The sequence below is a fragment of the Salvelinus alpinus genome, chromosome 3 (assembly GCF_045679555.1).
Source record: "Salvelinus alpinus chromosome 3, SLU_Salpinus.1, whole genome shotgun sequence".
Classification (NCBI taxonomy): domain Eukaryota; kingdom Metazoa; phylum Chordata; class Actinopteri; order Salmoniformes; family Salmonidae; genus Salvelinus; species Salvelinus alpinus.
In genome coordinates this window covers 78,420,231-78,442,204 of record NC_092088.1, presented here as the reverse complement: position 1 = coordinate 78,442,204, position 21,974 = coordinate 78,420,231, and the positions used below count along the sequence as shown (strand labels likewise).

General features: G+C 44.7%; 1 protein-coding gene across 2 annotated transcripts in view; it reads left to right on the top strand.

Annotated features, from left to right (window-relative positions):
* LOC139571399 (protein tweety homolog 2-like) overlaps positions 1-21,974 on the top strand; it is a 106,292-nt gene that overhangs the window by 32,011 nt on the left and 52,307 nt on the right. For both annotated transcript variants that reach the window (XM_071394229.1, XM_071394230.1), the window contains exon 3: positions 12,666-12,777. In XM_071394229.1, the coding sequence (XP_071250330.1) occupies positions 12,666-12,777 (112 nt within the window). The remainder of the gene's footprint in view (positions 1-12,665; positions 12,778-21,974) is intronic.

Below are 21,974 nucleotides of genomic sequence, written 5' to 3'. Positions count from 1 at the left end.
TATTTAAGCCTGTGGCTGAAATGGAGAGTGGGTCAACTGTACTACTGCCACTCGTTTTAACAATTTATGAAGTGGAATTATTTTGGGAGGTGCATGAAAGCCATCACCCCTGGCCTGCACAAGGTTGGATAAGTGCCTTTAAATTCTTGAGTCCCAACAGTGTTGTCCCAAAGGAATCATTTTTACCCAAAAGGCTGAATATTTTGGTTTTGTTCATAAGAAGACTGTTACGGATACAAGTATTCTGTGTGTATCCTGTGTGTTTCTTTTCTCTCCTTCTCCCCTACTCACAGGTGACCATCATCATTCCCCAATCAGTCATCAATCAGTCGCTAATCAGAAGACACCTGCTCCTTTTCTCCTACCCAATCACAGTCCCTTTCCCTTGGTTTAAAAACCCTGTCAGTTGGTTTCTCTAGAGCAATATCTCTGTAATGCCATATGTCTGTAGATCTCGTGTGTGGTTGAGGATACATGTCACTTTGTCCCCACCTGTGAGTATTGTTTTTGGTTATGGTGTTTGTTTGATGGTGGGAAAAGGGGGTAACCAGACAGGTTGCCCATGGGCATACACTACCCGTAGGTAAACTTTGTTAAATACACTAGTTAGAACTGGGCGGACCACCCACTGTATTTTTAGTTAGTTAGCTGTTGTTGAAATAGGCTAGTCTAGCTTAGGGGTGTTTTTGGATTATTCTTTCTTTCCTTGGGTCCAGCTCAGCCCCTTTTCCTGCTCCCCTCCTTTACCGTGTGTTTAGAAATAAACCCTGAGTGTTTGATGGTAATTAAGTTGTCTGTGTTATTTCGTTCTCACCGTTACTTTGTCACTGTTACTCTTTGCATGAGTTATGTTACGGGTCTCGTTACCATCCCCCCCCTAGACTGTCGGGCCAAAGGGATTTGTAACAGACTTATTATGTTCTCCTTTTCAACATCAAAGACTGTCACAACCGATATCAATGAAGACATGACAACCTTTTCTGACCTCCACGAAAGGAAATTTGACTTCAGTTAGTCTTTTTAATAATATCATCTGCTTAAATGTATTACACATGAGGGTGTTTTTTTCCTCTCAGATGAGGATGCTTTGAGACGTCATCCTCCTCTCTGATTCGCTGAGCATTTCTTCCCAAATGAGACAGAAAAGTGTGCGTCCCAAACAGCAACTGAGCCATCTGTTGTACTAATTCAGTCTCCTAGCAGCTAGTATAATGTGATATTTATTGTGGAATTTCCGGGTTATGGACCGCCTCCGTTCAGCCTGGCTATGCTGTCGATGGATGTAGTCTTTTGTAATGTTATTACAGTGGCCAGATCCTGGGTTGTGGAGATGTGCTACACAGCTGTCTCCTTCAATGTGTGAAATGAGATGTATGTCTTTAGATGTATCTGTCTTTAGAGAGACTCATTGGTGCTCCTTTTGTTTTGAAACTGTAGTGGTGGCAGATACAGTTGAAGTTTACATACACCTTAGCCAAATACATTTAAACTCAGTTTTTCACAATTCCAGACATCAGGGCTTTGTGATGGCCACGCCAATACCTTGACTTTGTTGTCCTTAAGCCATTTTGCCACAACTTTGGAAGTATGCTTTGGGTCATTGTCCATTTGGAAGATGCATTTGCGACCAAGCTTTAACTTCCTGACTGATGTCTTGAGATGTTGCTTCAATACATCCATATAATTTTCCTCCCTCATGATGGCGTCTATTTTGTGAAGTGCACCAGTCCCTCCTGGAGCAAAGCACTCCCACAACATGATGCTGCCACCCCCGTGCTTCACGGTTGGGATGGTGTTCTTCGGCTTGCAAGCCTCCCCCTTTTTCCTTCAAACATAACAATGGCCAAACAGTTCTATTTTTGTTTCATCAGACCAGGGGACATTTCTCCAAAAAGTATGATCTTTGTCCCCATGTGCAGTTGCAAACCGTAGTCTGGCTTTTTTATGGCGGTTTTCGAGCAGTGGCTTCTTCCTTGCTGAGCAGCCTCTCAGGTTATGTCGATATAGGACTTGTTTTGCTGTGGATATAGATACTTTTGTACCTGTTTCCTCCAGCATCTTCACAAGATCCTTTGCTGTTCTGGGATTGATTTGCACCTTTCGCACCAAAGTACGTTAATCTCTAGGAGACAGAACGCGTCTCCTTCTTGAGCGGTATGATGGCTGCGTGGTCCCATGGTGTTTATACTTGCGTACTATTGTTTGTACAGATGAACGTGGTACCTTCAGGCGTTTGGAAATTGCTCTCAAGGATTAACCAGACTTGTGGAGGTCTACAATTTTTTTTTCTGAGGTCTTGGCTGATTTATTTTGATTTTCCCATGATGTCAAGCAAAGAGGCACTGGGTTTGAAGGTAGGCCTTGAAATACATCCACAGGTACACCTCCAATAGGCTAATTGACATAATTTGAGTCAATCAGAAGCTTCTAAAGCCATGACATCTTCTGGAATTTTCCAAGCTGCTTAAAGGCACAGTCAACTTAGCGTATGTAAACTTCTGACCCACTGGAGTTGTGATACAGTGAAATAATCTGTCTGTTAAACAATTGTTTACAGATTACTTGTTTCATGCACAAAGTAGATGTCCTAACAGACTCCAATTTAAGTGTATGTAAACTTCCGACTTCAACTGTAGATACTAATCCCATTACTTTGACATATTGTGTCAGACTAGCTTTACATTTTCACATTCATTTTGTGACTGGAAGTGGTATTTATCTTATTCAGCTTTTATTGTGATGGTAGCATACAGTTGATGTTAATGACATAACTGCTAACTAGACCTCGGAGATAGGCTATTAGAGCATTACTCTCTCTCCCCCTATTTTTCATCTCCTTGTGATGCTGTTGCATGCTAGCTTCTGATCTGTTGTGGTGTACTGTTATTGTCGTCCGTGACGTCGCATGTAGAAGCTGGCTGTCTAGTCCTGGGTTCTGCCTCCCATCATTAGCACACAGACGCTGACCAATTAACCCCATGTAACCTGCATGAAGGCTGTGTGAGGAGCGAGAGGGAGACAAATGATAGTGTCCTAACTCATGTCACTTTTATGAGCTCTTCCAGACAGTTCTATTACAGTTCCACTTTGCCAACATGGAAGGATGCTGATTCAACTAGACAATTGTTTTCCTATTCATGTCCATCTGTCAGAGATAAAAGATTAAAAGCCTTTTTATGTGGTTTTCACTCTATTTCAGGGGATATATTTTCAGCCTACAGCTTTTTAAAATAGTTTGTTTTGTTAATTCCCTGAACATAAATAATTATTTTTGGAACAGCTTTTATGGGCAAATATTATTTATTTTTGGATAAGACTTTTATGGGTGTGTTTTGGCTACATCAACTGAGTTGTGGTATGGTAGCCATCATTGAGGATAGTACGCCTCAATGGTCAAGTTGTTGCCCGACTCGATGTGCAGGCTTCGCATCAACCAATGGTTGCATGCCACATCATTGACTGTCCAGTCAGGCATTCGATGGCTGTATCATATGTGGTTAGCTGATATGTTAAATACATTTTCAGGCGTTGTAAGATCTGGTATGCATTTGCTGTGTAGTCAGATATGAACTCAAAATGTACTTTATTGTGTTGGAGTTGTCTGTCTTAGGACCCCAGGGGAGGTAATCTGTCTTAGGACCCCCAGGGGAAGTGATCGGACCCCCAGGGGAAGTGATCGGACCCCCAGGGGAAGTGATCGGACCCCCAGGGGAAGTGATCGGACCCCCAGGGGAAGTGATCGGACCCCCAGGGGAAGAGAATCGGACCCCCAGGGGAAGTGAATCGGACCCCCAGGGGAAGAGAATCGGACCCCCAGGGGAAGTGAATCGACCCAGGACCCCCAGGGGAAGCGATCCGACCCCAGGGGAAGTGATCCGTCTCAGGACCCCAGGGGAAGTGTGTGCATACATAATACCAATGAGTTATTGTCTGGCTATCTGGCTGGCATATCATGTGTGCTACAATGGTAAATGTTAAATCTCTATCCCTCTAGACCCTGCCATAGAGAACATGCGTCACTGTGATCTAATCAAAGTTAAAGAGTACTTGTATACACCCGTGCAAGCACGGAAGCACACACACACACACACACAAAGAGAAATGCATGTGTAGAAGTTGGAGATGGAATTCTGATTCTCTCTCTGAATGTCCTCTCTATCATCCTCTTTTCCAGTTTGTGCGTCATGGACATGACAGGACCACAGACGTTTTCTATGCACATACTCAGTCAAATTAGGCCAGGGGCCGTATGTATCAAGAGTCTCGGAGTAGGAGTGCGGATTTAGAATCAGTTTGCCCTTTAGATCACAATGAATATGATTTGACGGACGGAAGGGACCTGGTCCTAGATCAGTTTGAATGGCGCATGAGACAATCTAGTCTGTCTGATGGCCACCAGATATTTATCTGAGTTAAGAGGAGTTCTAAACTCAGCAAAAAAGGAAACGTCCTCTCACTGTCAACTGCGTTTATTTTCAGCAAACTTAACATGTGTAAATATTTGTATGAACAACTGACAAATTGAACACGTTCCACAGACATGTGACTAACAGAATTTGATTAATGTGTCCCTGAACAAAGGGGGGGTCAAAATCAAAAGTAACGGTCAGTGTCTGGTGTGGCCACCAGTTGCATTAAGTACTGCAGTGCATCTCCTCCTCATGGACTGCACCAGATTTGCCAGGTCTTGCTGTGAGATGTTACCCCACTCTTCCACCAAGGCTCCTGCAAGTTCCTGGACAGTTCTGGGGGGAATGGCCCTAGCCCTCACCCTCCAATTCAACAGGTCCCAGACGTTCTCAATGGGATTGAGATCTGGGCTCTTCGCTGGCGATGGCAGAACACTGACATTCCTCACTTGCAGGAAATCAGGCACAGAACGAGCAGTATGGCTGGTGGCATTGTCATGCTGGAGGGTCATGTCAGGATGAGCCTGCAGTAAGGGTACCACATGAGGTAGGAGGATGTCTTCCCTGTAACGCACAGCATTGAGATTGCCTGCAATGACGACAAGCTCAGTCCGATGATGCTGTGACACACCACCCCAGACCATGACGGACCCTCCACCTCCAAATCGGTCCCGCTCCTGAGCACAGGCCTCGGTGTAACGCTCATTCCTTAGATGATAAACGCAAATCCGACCATCACCCCTGGTGAGACAAAACCGCGACTCGTCAGAGAAGAGCACTTTTGCCAGTCCTGTCTGGTCCAGCGACGGTGGGTTTGTGCCCATAGGCGACGTTGTTGCCGGTAATGTCTGGTGAGGACCTGCCTTACAACAGGCCTACAAGCCCTCAGTCCAGCCTCTCAACCTATTGTGGACAGTCTGAGCACTGATGGAGGGATTGTGTGTTCCTGGTGTAACTCAGGCAGTTGTTGTTGCCATCCTGTACCTGTCCCGCAGGTGTGATTTTCAGATGTACCGATCCTGTGCAGGTGTTACACGTGGTCTACCACTGCGAGGACGATCAGCTGTCTGTCCTGTCTCCCTGTAGCTCTGCCTTAGGCGTCTCACAGTACGGACATTGCAATTTATTGCCCTGACCACATCTGCAGTCCTCATGCCTCCTTGCAGCATGCCTAAGGCACATGCAAGCAGATGAGCAGGGTCCCTGCGCGTCTTTCTTTTGGTGTATTTCAGAGTCAGTAGAAAGGCCTCTAAGGCCCTAAGTTTTCATAACTGTGACCTTAATTGCCTACCGCCTGTAAGCTGTTTGTCTTAACGACCGTTCCACAGGTGCATGTTCATTAATTGGTTCATTGGTTCATTGAAGCATGGGAAACAGTGTTTAAACCCTTTACAATGAAGATCTATGAAGTTATTTGGATTTTTATGAATTATCTTTGAAAGACAGGGTCCTGAAAAAGGCCCATTTCTCTTTTTGCTGAGTTTACTAACTCTCTCTCCCTCCATCCCTCTTCTCTCTCTCCAGGCCCCTACCATCCTCCTGTTAATGACAATGATTCAGAGATATTTCAGATACAGCGCTTCAAAAGATAGACCTATTTCCTCTAGCTGCTTTAATCTGCTAGACTGTACTTATTTCTTTCCTGGATGTTTTGAGGTTTCTCTGTGTGCGTCCTAAATGGCACTCTTTACAGTAAACAAAGTAGTGCTCTAAATCCAATAAGGTGCCATTTGGGATGCACCCTCTGTTTCTAACTTCATAGAACTTGTTTAAATACAGGAACATGAAAGGAGGCAGATTCCCGACGGTGTGTTCTTGATACCGGGCTAATGTTTTGGTGTGTAAAGACGCCCCACAGACATGATGTAATGCATCATCAATACTTGATTCATGGTGAGATGCATATTCTGTCTCCTCTCTCTCCACACACCCTCCCTCTCTCCACCCCACGCTCTCTCGCTCTCCATCCCCTTCTCGCTTTCTCTCCATTCCCTTTCTCTCCATTCCCTTTCTCTCCGTCCTCTCTCTCATCCCCACTTTCTTTCTCAACCCCTTTCTTCCTCGCTCTTCATCCCCCTGTCTCTCTATCCCCTCTCTCTCATCCCCTTTCTCTCTCCATACCCCTCTCGCTCTCTTTCTCCATACCCCTCTCGCTCTCACTCCATCCCCTTTCTCTCTCAACCCCTTTTCTCCCTCTCTAACACCCTGTCTCTAAATACATTTCAAATGTCAAATTATGTGCAAATAGTTAAAGTACAAAAGGGAAAATAAATAAACATAAAATATTTTTAAAAAATAAACAATTCTGCAGTCTCAATTTGGTGTTTTTCCCATTTTGTGAGGTATTGGTTGGTGAGTGGACCCCAGACCTCACAAACATAAAGGGCAATGGGTTCTCTAACTGATTCAAGTATTTTTAGCCAGATCCTTACTGGTATGTCGAATGTTATGTTATTTTGATGGCATTGAAGGCCCTTGCGTTGTCTCTCAGATCGTTCACAGCTTTGTGGAAGTTACCTGTGGTGCTGATGTTTAGGCCAAGCTACAGAATGTATAGTTTTGTGTGCTATAGAGCAAGGGTGTCTGGATGGAGTTTGTATTTGTGGTCCTTTCAAGTGGACCTTATTTGGAACACCATTATTTTTGTTACTGTCAGGGCCCAGGTCTGACAGAATCTGTGCAGAAGATGTAGGTGCTGCTGTCGGCCCTCCTTGGTTGGGGACAGATGCACCAGGTCATCAGTAGACATTTTTATTCAGATTCTAGTAGGGTGAGGCTGGGTGCTGCAGACTGTTCTAGTGCCCTCGCCAATTCGTTGATATACATGTCTCACTCAATAATGTTGCTCTTGCTACTGGTGAGTCTCTGATCCACCTCTACGCAGATGACACCATTCTGTATACTTCTGGCCCTTCTTTGGACACTGTGTTAACAACCCTCCAGATGAGAACTCTCCTTCCGTGGCCTCCAACTGCTCTTAAATACAAGTAAAACTAAATGTATGCTCTTCAACCGCTCGCTGCATGCACCTGCCCGCCCGTCCAGCATCACTACTCTGGACGATTCTGACTTAGAATATGTGGACAACTACAAATACCTAGGTGTCTGGCTAGACTGTAAACTCTCCTTCCAGACTTACATAAAACATATCCAATCCAAAGTTAAATCTAGAATTGGCTTCCTATTTCACAACACAGCATCCTTCACTCATGCTGCCAAACATACCCTCGTAAAACTGAAGAGGGGGATGACCGCAGCTGCTTTCCAATCTTTGGAAATCTCAGACGACATGAAAGAGGTTGAACAGGCTAGTAATAGGGGTTGCAACAATTTCTGCAGATAATTTTAGAAAGAAAGGGTCCAGATTGTCTAGCCCGGCTGATTTGTGGGGGTCCAGATTTTGCAGCTCTTTCAGAACATCAGCTGACTGGATTTGGGAGAAGGAGAAATGGGGAAGGCTTGGGTGAGTTGCTGTGGGGGGTGCAGGGCTGTTGACCGGGGTAGGGGTGGCCAGGGGGAAAGCATGGCCACCCGTAGAACAATGCTTATTAAAATTCTCAATTATAGTGGATTTATCGGTGGTGACAGAGTTTCCTATCCTCAGTGCAGTGGGCAGCTGGGAGGAGGTGCTCTTATTCTCCATTGACTTTACAATGTCCCAGAACTCTTTTGCGTTTGTGTTGCAGGAAGCAAATTTCTGCTTGAAAAAGATAGCCTTGGCTTCTCTAACTGCCTGTGTATATTGGTTTCTAACTTCCCTAAAAAGTTGCATTCCACGGGGGCTGTTCGATGCTAATGCTGAACGCCACAGGATGTTTTTGTGTTGGTTAAGGGCAGTCAGGTCTGGAGAGAACCAAGGGCTATATATGTTCCTGGTTCTACATTTCTTGAATGGGGCATGCTTATTTAAGATGGTGAGGAAGGTATTTTAAAAAAAATTACCAGGCATCCTCTACTGACGGGATGAGGTCGATATCCTTCCAGGATACCCGGGCCAGGTCAATTAGAAAGGCCTGCTCGTTGAAGTGTTTCAGGGAGCGTTTGACAGTGATGAGTGGAGGTCGTTTGACTGCTGACCCATTACGGATTCAGGCAGTGATCGCTGAGATCTTGGTTGAAAACAGCAGAGGTGTATTTAGAGGGCAAGTTGGTTCGGATGATATCTATGAGGGTGCCCGTGTTTACGGCTTTGGGGTTGTACCCGGTAGGTTCCTTGATAATTTGTGTGAGATTGAGGGCATCAAGCTTAGATTGTAGGATGGCCGGGGTGTTACGCATGTCACAGTTTAGGTCACCTAGCAGCACGAGCTCTGAAGATGGATGGGGGCAATCAGTTCACATATGGTATCCAGATCACAGCTGGGGGCAGATGGTGGTCTATAGCAGGCGGCAACAGTGAAACTTGTTTTTAGAGGTGGATTTTTCAAAGTAGAAGTTCAAATTGTTTGGGTACAGATCTGGATAGTAGGACAGAACTCTGCCGGCTATCTCTGCAGTAGATTGCAACACTGCCCCCTTTGGCCGTTCTATCTTGTCTGAAACTGTTGTAGTTAGGGATGGAGGTTTCAGAATTATTGGTGGTCTTCCTAAGCCAGGATTCAGACACGGCTAAGACATCCGGGTTGGCAGAGTGTGCTAAAGCAGTGAATAAAACAAACTTAGGGAGGAGGCTTCTAATGTTAACATGCATGAAACCAAGGCTTTTACGGTTATAGAAGTAATCAAAAGAGCGCACCTGGGGAATAGGAGTGGAGCTAGGCACTGCAGGGCCTGGATTCACCTCTAAATTGCCAGAGGAACAGAAGAGGAGTAGGATAAGGGTACGGCTAAAAGCCATGAGAATTGGACGTCTAGGACGTCCGGGACAAAGAGTAAAAGGAGCAGGTTTCTGGGGGCGATAAAATAGATTCAAGGTATAGTGTACAGACAAAGGTATGGGTAGGATGTGAATACAGTGGAGGTAAACCTAGGCATTGAGTGATGATGAAAGAGATATTGTCTCTAGAAACATCATTGAAACCAGGTGATGTCATCGCATGTGTGGGTGGTGGAACTGAAGGGTTGGATAAGGTATAATGAGCAGCGCTAGAAGCTCTAAAGTGAAATAAGCTAATAAACACTAACCAGAACAGCAATGGACAAGGCATATTGACATTAAGGAGAGGCATGCTTAGCCGAGTAATCATAAGGGTCCAGTAAGTAGTGAGGTTGGTTGGGGTCACGGTGATTCAGTCAGATAGCCGAGCCATGGGTAGCAAGCTAGCAGAAGATGGAGGTCTGTTTTTAGCCACCCCGTGCGTTTCCGTCGGTAGGTTAGTGGGGTTCCGTGTGGTAGAGGGAACCAATCCAATTGTCAATATAGTTATAGTGGCCCAAGAAGATTGTTCGATAGACCTGTTCAGATAGCAGCCGATATGCTCAAGACAGCTAACGATTAGCGGGCCGCAGTTAGCAGATGGGCGCTCAGGTTACGTCGCGATGGAGGGGCCAGTTGAATAACTCCCTCGGGCAGGTAACGTCGGTATTCCAGTCGTGAAGGCCCGGTGGGGCTCCGCATTGGCAGTAAAACGGGTCCGGATAGGTGATTGTAGCCCAGGAGTGGCTAATGGAACTCTTCAGCTGGCTAGCTCCAGGATAATTGGTGTTTGCTCCGGAATCGACGTTAGCCCATAGTCACTCGGATAGCAGCTAGTTAGCTGCCAGATCCAGGTGTAAATGTCCAGAGCTTGCTGTAGAAATCTGGGGATATGGAGAGAAAATAGGTCCGGTATGCTCTGGTCTGAGTCGCGTTGTACTAAACTGGCGATAGCTTTCCGAGCTAAAGGATAGCTGATGACCGCTAGCCGTGGTTAGCTGAATACTAACGTGAGCTGGCTAACTTCTGGCAAGATTTTGTTGTCGATTTCGAATACGAGGTGAATAATACTTTTGGGGAAAAAACAGATTCTCACCACATTTGGTGAGGCGGGTTGCAGGAGAGTGTTTTGAAGTTGAGTTTTTAGAAAAAATATATAAAAAGATATGCAAAGACAAAACGATACAAAACATATATATATACTCAGGACAAGACGAGGACAAAGGACGTCTGACTGCTACGCCATCTTGGAAACCTTGAAGAAACTATAGAAATAGAATATAAACGCAATAGAAGCGTTTCTTGTACTATTGTCTCTTGTGTCTTTAGAGGACTGTTTCACTTTGATGTCCTTTTTCTTCTGTCCTTAATGTGTCTTTCTTCTTCTGTTAACTAGATATTCTTTGTTAGCTAGCTAGCTTCTTCCAGGAGAGTCCATAGCAACTAGTAAACAATTCAGCTAGCTAAGATAACTGTACAATTTTATGAAAAGTAGGCTTTGGAAAAAGTAACTATCTTTGTTGCTTGTTTTGTCTCCAGTTCAGTCTTGCAGTTTTCGTTTGCTTTTTTCCAATGTATTTCACTCTAAAAACCATGTAAATTTCAATATTTGTAGGAGCTCATTTTTTCAGCAGCTGCTGCTCATTTTGGGATCTGGAATAACAATAAGTATTAAGTGTATAATAAGTAACAGACACATCTCAACATCAACTGTTCAGAGGAGACTGTGAATCAGGCCTTCATGGTCAAATTGCTACAAAGAAACCACTACTAAAGGACACCAATAATAAAAAGAGACTTGTTTGGGCCAAGAAACACAAGCAATGGACATTAGACCAGTGGAAATCTGTCCTTTGGTCTGATGAGTCCTAATTTGAGATTTTTGGTTTCAACCGCTATGTCTTTGTGAGACACAGAGTAGGTGAATGCATGATCTCCAGTTGTGTGGTTCCCACCATGAAGCCTAGAGTAGGAGGTGTGGTGGTGCTTTGCTGGTAACACTGTCAGTGATTTATTTACAATTCAAGGCACACTAAACCAGCATGGCTACCACAGCATTCTGCAGCGATACGCCATCCTATCTGGTTCTGGGCATAGTGGGACTATCATGTTTTTCAACAGGCTGTGCAAGGGCTATTTGACCAAGAAGGAGAGTGATGGAGTGCTGCATCAGATGACCTGGCCTCCAACATCACCCAACCTCAACCCAATTGAGATGATTTGGGATGAGTTGGAACGCAGAGTGAAGGAAAAGCAGCCAACAAGTCCTCAGCATTTGTGGGAACTCCTTCAAGATTGTTGAAAAATAATTCCAGTTGAATCTGGTTGAGAGAATGCTATGTGTGCAAAGCTGTCATCAAGGAAAAGGGTGGCTACTTTGAAGAATATAAACTATATTTCGATTTATTTAAGACTTTTTTTGATTAGTGCATGATTCCTTATGTGTTATTTCATAGCTTGATGTCTTCAATATTATTCTACAATGTAGAAAATAGTAATAATAAAGAAAAACCCTTGAATGAATAGGTGTCCAAACTTTTGACTGGTACTGTATCTAGAGAATCCAAAATTCCTAGAATGTTATGGACCTCCATTGATTTTGTTATAATGTTTGAGCCATTGAGATAGCATAAGCCTTGGCAAAATGTGTAGAATTACAGGAAATTTGCTTTAAAACATACGATTTTTGTCACTGCGGCCAAGAAGACAGCCTCTAAAACGGCGGCCTACTTGTTCAAGTTTTTATACTGAATAAACAGAAGAATGGCGGTTCCCACAAAGATTTTCTCAATCATCAACCAACCTAACATATTCTTCCAGCCTGCACGATGCCCTCAAGGTGGGGATGTGCAACGATGCTCAAGCTTTCATGCTGCCATTTCAGAGATTGCAGTCAACTCTCACCCTGGGAGTGACAAAAGGTCAGGGGTTGTAATTCAACTCTCACCCTGCGATCGACCGAAGGTCATGAGAGGGTAGTAGATAACAGGTTATTATTGTGGATAAATACTTTTTTTTTAAGTAAGTCAGTAATTAAACCACCCTCCTTTAATGGAAAATCAGTAATTCATACACCCTCCTTTAAAGGAAGATCAGTAATTCATACACCCTCCTTTAATGGAAGATCAGTAATTCATACACCCTCCTTTAATGGAAGATCAGTAATTCATACACCCTCCTTTAAAGGAAGATCAGTAATTCATACACCCTCCTTTAAAGGAAGATCAGTAATTCATACACCCTCCTTTAATGGAAGATCAGTAATTCATACACCCTCCTTTAAAGGAAGATCAGTAATTCATTGGATCAGTCGTCGGTACTGTGTTTTATACTTTGTACTATACTCATTTATCAAACAAAAGCTAACCTGCGCCTTCCTTCCTGTCTCTCGCTCTGTGCAGCGCTGCGGTGGGAGTGGGTTTCTATGGCAACAGCGAGACCAACGATGGGGTGTACCAGCTGACATACTCCCTGTACAACACCAATCATACCCTGGGAGGGGTCGACAGCCTGGTGGGTAGCACTGCAGACTCAATACTATATTACCTCTACGTTTCCCATTACCTCTACGTTACCACTACATTACCATTCAATTTTTTACATTTAAGTCATTTAGCAGACGCTCTTATCCAGAGCGACTTACAAATTGGTGCATTCACCTTATGATATCCAGTGGAACAACCACTTTACAATAGTGCATCTAACTCTTTTAAGGGGGGGGGGGGGTTAGAAGGATTACTTTATCCTATCCTAGGTATTCCTTAAAGAGGTGGGGTTTCAGGTGTCTCCGGAAGGTGGTGATTGACTCCGCTGACCTGGCGTCATGAGGGAGTTTGTTCCACCATTGGGGTGCCAGAGCAGCGAACAGTTTTGACTGGGCTGAGCGGGAACTGTACTTCCTCAGAGGTAGGGAGGCGAGCAGGCCAGAGGTGGATGAACGCAGTGCCCTTGTTTGGGTGTAGGGCCTGATCAGAGCCTGAAGGTACGGAGGTGCCGTTCCCCTCACAGCTCCGTAGGCAAGCACCATGGTCTTGTAGCGGATGCGAGCTTCAACTGGAAGCCAGTGGAGAGAGCGGAGGAGGGGGGTGACGTGAGAGAACTTGGGAAGGTTGAACACCAGACGGGCTGCGGCGTTCAGACGGGCTGCGGCGTTACCATACACTACATGACCATACAGCTGATGACTCCCTGTACAACACTCACAGCCTGGTGGGTCCAGTAGACCCACTACTTTGTCTTTCTCATCCCCCCCATTGTCTGTGTCTACAGTCACAGCCAGCCCCCTCCAACCCCACTGTGTGATGGTTATAATGTCTACAGTCACAGCCAGCCCCCTCCAACCCCACTGTGTGATGGTTATAATGTCTACAGTCACAACCAGCCCCCTCCAACCCCACTGTGTGATGGTCATAATGTCTACAGTCACAGCCAGCTCCCTCCAACCCCACTGTGTGATGGTCATAATGTCTACAGTCACAGCCAGCCCCCTCCAACCCCACTGTGTGATGGTTATAATGTCTACAGTCACAGCCAGCCCCCTCCAACCCCACTGTGTGATGGTTATAATGTCTACAGTCACAGCCAGCCCCCTCCAACCCCACTGTGTGATGGTCATAATGTCTACAGTCACAGCCAGCCCCCTCCAACCCCACTGTGTGATGGTCATAATGTCTACAGTCACAGCCAGCCCCCTCCAACCCCACTGTGTGATGGTCATAATGTCTACAGTCACAGCCAGCCCCCTCCAACCCCACTGTGTGATGGTCATAATGTCTGCAGTCACAGCCAACCCCCTCCAACCCCACTGTGTGATGGTCATAGTGTCTGCAGTCACAGCCAACCCCCTCCAACCCCACTGTGTGATGGTCATAATGTCTACAGTCACAGCCAGCCCCCTCCAACCCCACTGTGTGATGGTCATAATGTCTACAGTCACAGCCAGACCCCTCCAACCCCACTGTGTGATGGTTATAATGTCTGCAGTCACAGCCAGCCCCCTCCAACCCCACTGTGTGATGGTCATAATGTCTGCAGTCACAGCCAGCCCCCTCCAACCCCACTGTGTGATGGTCATAATGTCTGCAGTCACAGCCAGCCCCCTCCAACCCCACTGTGTGATGGTTATAATGTCTGCAGTCACAGCCAGGTCATGATCCAAGAAACGGTCTCTGTGTGTGCTGCTTCCAATGTACACTCTGGGAGGCTGGTCCAACCAGACATTGTTCTCGTGGTTTGTACCCACATGAGTCCCAATGTGTTCGTTTTAGCTGCTAGGCATGGAGACCAAGTCCATCAGACACAATGACTGTTGATTGGTGACTGTTGACTGGTGACTTTATCCCTACCTATATATAAACATATCTACTCTACCCCAATTGCCTCATACCCCTGCACATTGACTCAGTACTGGTACCCTGTGTATATAGCCATGTTATCGTTGCACATTGTGTATTTATTCCTTGTGTTTTTCTTTCTCTCTGGATTGTTGGGAAGGGCCCGTAAGTAAGCATTTCACTGTTAGTCTACACCTGTTGTTTACAAAGCATCTGACAAATACAATTAGATTTGATTTGAAAATGCCTCAAATGCTTTTTTTATAGCTTTAGATTCTACAATTATACTGCTGAAAATTGCCCTCTCTTCTCACCCCCACCCCAATCCTACTCCCCATCCCCCGGGTGACTGTCTAACTCCCCATGAACAAAGAACCATCCTCCTCCTTCTGTCTCCCTTCATGTGCCCACTACCTTACACTGTGAGGCCTTTCCTGACTATTTCTATCTCGGTTTCCTCTTAAGTGCTAAGAAGCACTGATGACGACACAGAGAGAATCCAGATTTATTTCCCATTCTCTCCGGGGCGTTTTAGTCACTCAGATAATAAGGCTCAGGACTCTACAGGAAGTTTCGGCAGTGGGATTTCCGTTCTATTTTCTCTCAGTGCTAAGAAGGATCTGGCCTTGTTTTAACCCAGCCATTTTATAGGCAGTGAATGTTAAATTCATAAATGTTGGGATGTACTGTATGTCCCTTGTGATGTGCAGACCTTAATGGTTGAACATATAGCCAGATTTCCTTAATCCTGTATTAGATTAAATATTCTGGTTGAGCCGATGCTTTGTCTCCCCAATTTCATGATATCCAATTGGCGAAGGTGGAGAGCCATGCGCCCCCCGAAACACGACCCTGCAAAGCTTCTTGACACACTGCTCGCTTAACCCGGAAGCTATCCACACCACTGTGTCCACACCGTCCAACTGGTGACCGAAGTCAGCTTGCAGGCGCCTGGCCTGCTACGAGTGCCTTAGACCGCTGCGCCACTCTGGAGGCCTGAGCAGATGCTTTTATCCATTAAGAACACCTGCTCTGGGCCTCGCTAGTGGCACAGCGGTTTAAGGCACTGCATCACAGTGCTTGAGGCATCACTACAGACCCAGGTTCTATCCCAGGCTGTGTCACAACCGGCCGTGACCGGGAATCCCATAGGGCGGCGCACAATTGTCCCAGCGTCGTCCAGGTTAGGGGAGGGTCTGGCCGGGGGGGACTTTACTTAACTCCTTGCGCTCTAGCGACTCCTTGTGCTGGACCGGACACCTGCAGGCTGATTTTGGTTGAACGGTGTTTCCTCCGACACTTCCGGGTTAAGCAGGTAGGTGTTAAGAAGCGTGATTTTGGATGGTTGTGTTTCGGAGGATGCATGACTCGACTTTCGCTTCTCCCGAACCCATTGGAGATTTCAGCGATGAGACAAGATCGCAATTGTGTATCATGAAATTGGAGAGAACGGGGGTAAAATCCCGCAAAAAAAGACTGACCAGGTAAAAGCTATGGTCCCTTATTGATGTAACTTGTTAAATCCACTTCAATCAGTGTAGATTAAGGGGAGGAGTCTGGTTAATTAAGGATTTTTAAGCCTTGAGACAATTGAGACATGGATTGTGTATGTGTGCCATTCAGAGGGTGAATGTGCAAGACAAAATATTTATGTGCCTTTGAACGGGGTATGGTAGTGTCATGACATGGGCCTTTCTGGGTATAGATCATGGCTTCCCACTCTCTCCTACACTCAGGTTCTGTTATCTCAGGTTGTAAATTCCTGGCGGAGACTCTCTCCCCCTGGCCATGCAGAAAGAGAGACACAGAGAGAACAAAAGATTTCACATGGCAAACTCCTAAATCCCCAAAATGAGAATATGAAACAATGTCCGCTTGTGGGAATGGTCCGTGGACACTTTCATTTGGTGACCTCAGAAAGGACAGGAAACACACACAACTATATCTCTGAATTTTGAAGTTTGCATCTAATTATTGTATAAAATGAATAAGGATGAAACTATTTGTGAAATTATGTAATATGATAAACCTTTAATGTGAGAATTGTATTCCCTTTAAAGTTTAACTAAGTCATTGGCCCGCCCCCATGAGCACAGACATGATCAGACTTCATAGAACCGCCTTATCTATTGTTACGAATAAAACCCCCTCCTGAGGAAATCCTCTTCAGACCACACATACCTCGGTGTCAGCTGAGGTGGCACAGGTTTGAGTACCAAGACTGAGCAAACTCACAGCGTGAACTAATTACTAGTCTGCAGCTAGAAATTATGTAAACCTAGGATGCTATTACCGACAACAGCTGAAACATCTGTTCTATGAGAACTCTGAAGTATCCATTCTAACCACGAAAGACTTTGATCTTCAGAAAGTGAGAAAAAGACGCGGATGAACTGATTCTCCAGCAGACGGACTGACGAGTCCAACAGAGATCACGACCACACCTGGGCGTAAATATATATTGATTGCAATTATTCCCGAATGAGTGAGCGTTCATGTGCAAAGGATTAGCATTTAAATTAATATAATTATCAACTGTGTAGTGATCCCTTTTTGTCTTTCTCCGTCATATCAGCTTAGCCCTCTAGGGAATCTTCCCTATCATTTGTTAGTAACAGATCTACTGTTTGTTGGTGCATTTCTGTGGTTAGTTAGTAAATAAATGATTAAGACAATTGGTGTATGGATGATTCATAGTAAAGGCTGGGTTTGTGCAGATAACCAACAATTTATGACGTTTGGAATGAGACTAACGTGAGGTAAATAATAATTAGTTAATTGATCAGACTAATTGATCAGATATGAAAATATCTGAAGTTATATTCGGAAAATTATAACTTTATAATCTGAAGATTTTCCTTGGTGCTCCGACTTCCTAGTTAATTACATTTACATGATTAGTTTAATCACGTAATAATAATTACAGAGAATTTATTTGATAAAATAAGTCATCACTTTTAATGATGCCAAGGACACGACAGTAGTAGGTGCCAGGCGCACCAGTTTGTGTCAAGAACTGCAATGCTGCTGGGTTTTTCACGCTTAGCAGTTTTCTATCAAGGATGGTCCACCATCCAAAGGACATCCAGCTAACTTGACCCAATTGTGGGAAGCATTGGAGTCAACATGGGCCAGCATCCCTGTGGAACACTTTTGACACCTAGAGTCCTTCCCCCAACAAATTGAGGCTGTTCTGAGGGAAAAGGGGGGGGGGGGCAACTCAATATTAGGAAGGTGTTCAGTGTAGCCTATGCAGGAATCAAATCCTGCTTCAACCAATTATAGATTGAGCCATGGGAACCACCAAGCTTCTGCTCTCTGGTGGGTCTCTGACCAATATGCCACACTCTCCTGGAGGCTGGATTGATAATGCAGCCTCTGGCTTATTATGAAATCACCATCCCATCACCCACTATCCTGCCTCCTTGTCACTTCCCTCAGCAGTGAGGCAGGAAGTGCATCATCATCGTCAGAGAGACAGACGTAGAGACTCCAGATGACTTCTATGTTCGCTGTTGAAGAGCAGGAATGAACTCCCCATCTGTGGTAATGGAATGGATTAGTGTTTCTGTAGCTTACTCTCTGTGTCATAGCTGTTCCCTACACAGCTGGGCCCGAAAACAGACAGTCGGTTTACCTGACACAGATTAAGCCTAGTCCAAGACTAAGATGCACTTTTAATGGAGATTGAGCCCAAAGCATGTAGAACCAATATAGCCTAGTTCCTATCTGAGCTGTTAAATAGTTGTGGTCCTCCGATGGTACAAAGGCCTTACTGTGTCTTATAGACAGACGACAGTCTCTCTTCACAATCAGACTCCACGCACACACACACACCCACACACACTCTACAACCCACACACACGTTTTGTTCTTCTATCCTATTTTCATTCAAAATCCTATTTGCCCTAACTCCTGAACCTAACCACTACCCCCTTTCCCTAATTCAAACCCTAACCTTAATTGTAACACTAAACCTAACCTCAAAATAGCCTTTATCCTCATGGGGATGTGGGAAATGTCACCATGAGGGAGAATTTTCCTTCTTTCACTATCCTTGTGGGTACTTTTGGGGATTTTATGTCCCCACAATCATCCGTGAACCCAGCAAACAAAGACCTTTGATGAGGATCAAGGGCCGGGTATCCTGATGTGCTGCTTCGGTGTTAGTCCTCTTTCTGATAACAATGGCTGCTTTGGCTTCTGCCCACTCCTCCTCTGCCACTCCACACTCCTCAGAAGTGGAGCAGATATCTTAGACTAGGAGGTGGTGGAAATGTATTATTTTTTTCTTCTATTTTTAACCTTTTATTTTATCAGGTAAGTTGCCTGAGAACATTCTTATTTACAGCAATGATCTGGGGAATAGTTACAGGGGAGAGGAGGGGGGATGAATGAGCCAATTGAAAGCTGGGGATGATTAGGTGACCATGATAGTATGAGGGCCAGATTTGGAAACACTTAATAGTCACCATCAATGGAAGTTGACTTCATAGTTAGTCAATGGCTGCTTTTTTACCACAGTCACATCACTTTTCCCAGCTTGTTTGAGTTAGTTCATTAGTTCTGGACCATATGGTTGTGTAGCTGTCTGCCCCCCATGCTGACAACCCTGACTGGGAATCTGAATTAACAATCAGACACACAGTTAGAAGACATTCGTTTCAGGAGGAGAAGACAGAAAAACAGTCTGCTCTTCATACCGTTAAGGGAATAATGGGAATTTGGAATGCTTGTATAATCTCTAACTGATATCCCATATGAACTCCGCAGACATTCTATAAATAAATAGTTTTCTTCTTTGCTGAGTCTTGGAGGAAGGAGATGGTGAATGAAGAGAGGTTTTGGCATCCAATAGTCAGAGCTCTAGCCTGGTCCCAGATCTGTTTGTGTTGTCCTGCCAATTACCATACGAGTTGGAAAGACAGCACAAGCAAATGTGGGACCAGGCTATCAGAGCTCTGCCTGTGTGGTTCAGTCAGAGAGAAAGGTTCTATCTAGCCCTGGTTGGGACCTTACCAGTGACATAACTGTAAACATATTTCCCTCAACCAAACACACTCTCATCGTAATAGGCTTTGTCTGGAAACGATAGAGTTGAAAGATTAGTTATTTGACTCTGTGTGGTGAAAGAAGGATTTACTTGAACTATTTAGAACGTAAGCAACCATGTTCAAATTATCAAGCTCTTGGAGAGAGAATGTTTGATAATTGTTGAGGGGAAGGAAGAAGGGTTTTGTTTGGGATGGAGTTGACAAGCCAGTGATAAACTGCCTGGTTGGAGGTCTCTGTGCGTCCCAAATGGCACCCTAGCCCCTAAATAGTGCACAAATAGTACTGCACCATAGGGCTCTGCTCAAAGGTAGTGCACTATGTAGGGAATAGGGTGCCATTTTGGATGCAGATTTGTGTGGGATGGCTGGTGACTGACTGACAGAGCTGTTGACTGAGAGATGGGCCTGGGTCTGGATCTGGGCCTATAGACTCCTAGGTTTGGCTCCTGTCCCAGACAAGGGATTTCAGGAGGGCATCCCCACTGGCTGCTACAGCCTTGGCATCCTTACCCATGCTGTGCTGCGTCTAGAACACGAACATCAGGATGGTACTATAAAGCATCAGAGACCTAAGAAGTAGATATTCTACCCTACAGTATCTGCAGATCTAACAGTAAGGTTAAGGGTTATCTTAAGGTAATGTGATATGAAGTGGTTAAGTTTAGGGTAAAGGTCTGGATATGAAAGTGCATAGTTGTTGTGTTAGACTTGGAGTAAGAACACAGATGTAATAGGACTAATGAGCAACACTGACTTCCCTGTTCAGACATGGGCGTTGCAGTGTGTTTTCAGTGAAGTGAAGCTGCTAGCATCAGGCAAAAGGTTGCTTATTTTTGCTAAGCCACTTTCTCTTTCCTTCCTCTCCTCCACTCCCTTTCAATGTCTTATGCCAGGTATTCCCAAACTGGGGTACGCCAAATAAAAATGTGATACACGATACACATTAAAAAATTACATTTTTTTTAAACAGTACATTTATATTTTCCAATGGGGCTATACAGTTGTGTGAGGTTGTTTTCTAGCCTCATTTCACTGACAAAAATAAAATTAAACCATCTAGTGTTCAGCGAAATTATTTGACATTTTGTTGTTATTAACATCCAATCAAATTAACCGTTACTCTCTCGCGGGAATTCCACTAACGGTCCGTATGTAACCAAACGTAGCTGCTGCTCATTCCCTTACCTGGGAAAACACCGGACAGGGACGTTGGACCATCGAAGAGGCGCAAGTATGATGAGATCTACATTGTTTTGGTGTTCACTTATATTGGGAGTAGTGCCTTTCCTCAGCCACAGTGTGTTAAATTTGCAAAAGTACTATCTCACAACTCGATGAAACCTTCACTCTTGCGCAGACATTTTGAAACAAAACATGGCATTTTGAAAAATACGCCACGGGAGTTTTTTGAGCGAGAATTAAGTCGACTTTTGAGTAGTAAGATATGTATAAAAGCAACAGATACCATTAATAAGAAGGGGCTAGAAGCCTCTTATATGGTGAGCTACCAAGTGGCTCGGACAGGCAAGCCCCATACTATTGTGGAGGACTTAATTCTTCCTGCTGTCACGGATATGGCTGGGACAATGCTGGTGGAGAAGGCCAAAAATCTATATAGGCAATGTCTTCATCATACAACACTGTTTCTCGACGCGTAAGTACCATGGCAGGAGATGTTTTGAAACAATTACTGCTTCGCATACAAGCCAGTGAATTATATGCCTTACAGCTGGATGATTCAACAGACGTGGCGGGCCTGGCACAGCTCCTGGTATATGTCCGTTATGTTTATGGGGGGGGGGTCAATTAAGGAAGACATCCTCTTCTGCAAACCACTGGAAACCAGGACAACAGGAGAGGATATTCTTAAAGTACTGGACAGCTTTGTGACAGCAATTGGACTTTGGTGGTCAAGATGTGTTGGTATCTGTACTGATGGTGCAAACAGGGAGACATAGTGAAGGGGTAACACACGTGCAAGCAGTTGCTCCCGACGCCACTTGGGTACACTGTAGCATCCACAAGAGGCTCTTGCTGCCAAGGGAATGCCCGACAGCTTGAAAGACATTTTGGACACTACAATGACAATGGTTAACTTTGTTAAAGCAAGGGCTGTGAACTCTTGTGTATTTTCTGCACTGCAATGAAATGGGCAGCGACCATCTAACGCTTTTACAACATAGAGAAGTGTGCTGGTTATCAAGGGGCAAAGTATTGACAAGTTTTTTTAAATTGAGAGACAAGCTTAAAGTTTTATTTACTGACCATAATTTTCACTTGTCTGGGTGATGTTTTTTCTCTCGCCTGAATGATCTGAATCTAG